The following is a 5000-nucleotide window of genomic DNA, read 5'->3' as shown; positions in this document are numbered from 1 at the left end:
TACTGTTATTAAAAAACAAACAAGCAAGCCCAGCCCAAGTGAGAAAAAGTAATGCAAAAGTAATGCAATGCATTACTTTTCATAAAAAGTAACTAAATAATCCCAATTAGTTACTTTTTCTGGGACTAATGCAATGTTGTAATGTATTACTTTTAAAAGTAACTCTTCCCAACACTGATGTTGAGAGTGTGTCCGTTCATTCATTGTGTGTGTGTGTGTGTGTGTCTGTGTGTGTGTGTGTGTGTGTGTGTGTCTGTGTGTGTGTGTCTGTGTGTGTGTGTCTGTGTGTGTGTGTGTGTGTGTGTGTGTGTCTGTGTGTGTGTCTGTGTGTGTGTGTGTGTCTGTGTCTGTGTCTGTCTGTGTCTCTGTGTCTCTGTGTGTGTGTGTGTGTGTGTGTTGAGCAGGGTCGTGGTATTACTCTCGGTATCTCAGAGAAGCAGTGGTGAAGCTGCTGTCACAGGATCTGTGCTCCAGTAAAGCGTACTACGGCGACACGATCACAGAGAACATGTTGTGTGCCGGGAGTCCAGACTGGACAGCGGACGCCTGTAAGGTCAGACACACCAATCATCCTCAGAGTATTTACAATATTAATATAAAAATGTGGCACTACTTTCTTCACTGCTTCATTACTTTCTTTTGATGAGGTTCTGGTTTTCTTTACGATTTACACTTCTGTTCAAAAGTTTTAAATCGGTGAGATTGTTTCAGGCTTTTGAAGGAAGTGTCTTCTGCTCATCAAGGCATTTATTTGATTCAAAATACAACTCATGTTGTGAAATATTTTTACAATTTAAAATAACTGTTTTATATGTTAATATATTTTAAAGTGTAATTTATTCCTGTGATCAAAGCTGAATGTTCAGCATCATTACTCCAGTCTTCAGTGTCACATGATCCGCCAGAAATCACTCTAATATGATGATCTGATGCTCAAGACACATTTATGATTATTATCAATGTTGAAAACAGCTGTGTGCTTTTTTTCATTTATCTGAAATAGAAAGCTTTTGTAATATTAAACCCTACCATTTATTTTGAATTGTAAAAGTATTTCACAATATTACTGTTTTTTCTGTATTTTTTATCAAATAAATGTAGCCTTGATGAGCAGAATATGTAAAAACATTAAAAAAAATCTTACGAATCTACAACTTTTGAACAGTAGTGTATATTAGCAGAAGTGAAATGATTGCACATGTTTATCTCTGAGAATCAGTGTGTGCTCCTGTGTGTGTGTTCAGGGAGACTCCGGCGGGCCGCTGGTGTGTCGTGTCCGAGACCGTGCGTTCCTGTTCGGTGTGGTGAGCTGGGGAGAGGGATGTTCCCGACAGTTTCGTCCTGGTGTTTATACTAAAGTGAGCAACTACCATCACTGGATCCTGGAGAAAACCGGCCTGTCGTCACTCACAGCTCACACACACCTGAGAACATGAGTTTACCTGCGCTCATTCACACACCTGAGTTTACCTGCGCTCATACACACACCTGAGTTTACCTGCGCTCATACACACACCTGAGAACATGAGTTTACCTGCGCTCATTCACACACCTGAGTTTACCTGCGCTCATACACACACCTGAGTTTACCTGCGCTCATACACACACCTGAGTTTACCTGTGCTCATACACACACCTGAGAACATGAGTTTACCTGCGCTCATACACACACCTGAGTTTACCTGCACTCATACACACACCTGAGTTTACCTGCACTCATACACACACCTGAGAACATGAGTTTACCTGCGCTCATACACACACCTGAGTTTACCTGCGCTCATACACACACCTGAGTTTACCTGCACTCATACACACACCTGAGAACATGAGTTTACCTGCGCTCATACACACACCTGAGTTTACCTGCGCTCATACACACACCTGAGTTTACCTGCACTCATACACACACCTGAGAACATGAGTTTACCTGCGCTCATACACACACCTGAGTTTACCTGCGCTCATTCACACACCTGAGTTTACCTGCGCTCATACACACACCTGAGTTTACCTGCGCTCATTCACACACCTGAGTTTACCTGTACTCATACACACACCTGAGTTTACCTGCGCTCATTCACACACCTGAGTTTACCTGCGCTCATACACACACCTGAGTTTACCTGCGCTCATACACACACCTGAGTTTACCTGTGCTCATACACACACCTGAGAACATGAGTTTACCTGCGCTCATACACACACCTGAGTTTACCTGCGCTCATACACACACCTGAGTTTACCTGCGCTCATACACACACCTGAGTTTACCTGCGCTCATACACACACCTGAGTTTACCTGCGCTCATACACACACCTGAGTTTACCTGTACTCATACACACACCTGAGTTTACCTGCGCTCATACACACACCTGAGTTTACTTGCGCTCATAGACACACCTGAGTTTACCTGTACTCATACACACACCTGAGTTTACCTGCGCTCATACACACACCTGAGTTTACCTGTGCTCATACACACACCTGAGAACATGAGTTTACCTGCGCTCATACACACACCTGAGTTTACCTGCACTCATACACACACCTGAGAACATGAGTTTACCTGCGCTCATACACACACCTGAGTTTACCTGCACTCATACACACACCTGAGTTTACCTGCGCTCATACACACACCTGAGTTTACCTGCGCTCATACACACACCTGAGAACATGAGTTTACCTGCACTCATACACACACCTGAGTTTACCTGCGCTCATACACACACCTGAGTTTACCTGCGCTCATACACACACCTGAGTTTACCTGCACTCATACACACACCTGAGAACATGAGTTTACCTGCGCTCATACACACACCTGAGAACATGAGTTTACCTGCACTCATACACACACCTGAGAACATGAGTTTACCTGCACTCATACACACACCTGAGTTTACCTGTGCTCATACACACACCTGAGTTTACCTGCGCTCATACACACACCTGAGTTTACCTGCGCTCATACACACACCTGAGTTTACCTGCACTCATACACACACCTGAGTTTACCTGCGCTCATACACACACCTGAGAACATGAGTTTACCTGCGCTCATACACACACCTGAGTTTACCTGCGCTCATACACACACCTGAGTTTACCTGCGCTCATACACACACCTGAGTTTACCTGCGCTCATACACACACCTGAGTTTACCTGCACTCATACACACACCTGAGAACATGAGTTTACCTGCACTCATACACACACCTGAGAACATGAGTTTACCTGCACTCATACACACACCTGAGAACATGAGTTTACCTGCACTCATACACACACCTGAGTTTACCTGCGCTCATACACACACCTGAGTTTACCTGCGCTCATACACACACCTGAGTTTACCTGCGCTCATACACACACCTGAGAACATGAGTTTACCTGCGCTCATACACACCTGAGAACATGAGTTTACCTGCACTCAGACACACACCTGAGTTTACCTGCGCTCACACACACACCTGAGAACATGAGTTTACCTGCGCTCATACACACACCTGAGTTTACCTCCGCTCATACACACACCTGAGAACATGAGTTTACCTGCGCTCATACACACACCTGAGAACATGAGTTTACCTGCGCTCATACACACACCTGAGAACATGAGTTTACTTGCGCTCATACACACACCTGAGTTTACCTGCGCTCATACACACACCTGAGAACATGAGTTTAGCTGTGCTCATACACACACCTGAGAACATGAGTTTAGCTGTGCTCATACACACACCTGAGAACATGAGTTTACCTGCACTCATACACACACCTGAGAACATGAGTTTACCTGCGCTCATACACACACCTGAGTTTACCTGCACTCATACACACACCTGAGTTTACCTGCACTCATACACACACCTGAGTTTACCTGTACTCATACACACACCTGAGTTTACCTGCGCTCATACACACACCTGAGTTTACCTGCACTCATACACACACCTGAGTTTACCTGCGCTCATACACACACCTAAGTTTACCTGCGCTCATACACACACCTGCACTCATACACACACCTGAGTTTACCTGCGCTCATACACACACCTGAGTTTACCTGCACTCATACACACACCTGAGAACATGAGTTTACCTGCGCTCATACACACACCTGAGTTTACCTGTGCTCATACACACACCTGAGTTTACCTGCGCTCATACACACACCTGAGTTTACCTGCGCTCATACACACACCTGAGTTTACCTGCACTCATACACACACCTGAGAACATGAGTTTACCTGCACTCATACACACACCTGAGTTTACCTGCACTCATACACACACCTGAGTTTACCTGCGCTCATACACACACCTGAGTTTACCTGCACTCATACACACACCTGAGTTTACCTGCACTCATACACACACCTGAAAACATGAGTTTACCTGCACTCATACACACACCTGAGTTTACCTGCGCTCATACACACACCTGAGAACATGAGTTTACCTGCGCTCATACACACACCTGAGTTTACCTGCGCTCATACACACACCTGAGTTTACCTGTACTCATACACACACCTGAGTTTACCTGCACTCATACACACACCTGAGAACATGAGTTTACCTGCGCTCATACACACACCTGAGTTTACCTGCGCTCATACACACACCTGAGTTTATCTGCGCTCATACACACACCTGAGTTTACCTGCACTCATACACACACCTGAGTTTACCTGCACTCATACACACACCTGAGAACATGAGTTTACCTGCGCTCATACACACACCTGAGTTTACCTGCGCTCATACACACACCTGAGTTTACCTGTGCTCATACACACACCTGAGAACATGAGTTTACCTGCGCTCATACACACACCTGAGTTTACCTGCACTCATACACACACCTGAGAACATGAGTTTACCTGCACTCATACACACACCTGAGAACATGAGTTTACCTGCACTCATACACACACCTGAAACACAGAGCCTGAATAAACATGTTCAAACTCTCTCCATCATTCTTAT

At 45.0% G+C, this 5000-nt stretch overlaps 1 protein-coding gene across 1 annotated transcript in view; it reads left to right on the top strand.

Annotated features, from left to right (window-relative positions):
• Positions 1-1475, top strand: part of plaub (plasminogen activator, urokinase b) — an 11558-nt gene extending 10083 nt beyond the window's left edge. The window contains exons 11-12 of the mRNA XM_056242316.1: positions 405-553; positions 1245-1475. Coding sequence (XP_056098291.1) covers positions 405-553; positions 1245-1436 — 341 coding nt within the window. The 3' untranslated portion in view covers positions 1437-1475. The remainder of the gene's footprint in view (positions 1-404; positions 554-1244) is intronic.
• Positions 1476-5000: the final 3525 nt, after the last annotated feature.

The sequence above is a fragment of the Rhinichthys klamathensis genome, unplaced genomic scaffold, assembly GCF_029890125.1.
Source record: "Rhinichthys klamathensis goyatoka isolate OS25496 unplaced genomic scaffold, OSU_Roscu_1.1 h1tg000721l_1, whole genome shotgun sequence".
Taxonomy (NCBI): domain Eukaryota; kingdom Metazoa; phylum Chordata; class Actinopteri; order Cypriniformes; family Leuciscidae; genus Rhinichthys; species Rhinichthys klamathensis.
The sequence above is the reverse complement of the archived record's forward strand: the minus strand, read 5'-3'. Positions and strand labels throughout refer to the sequence as shown.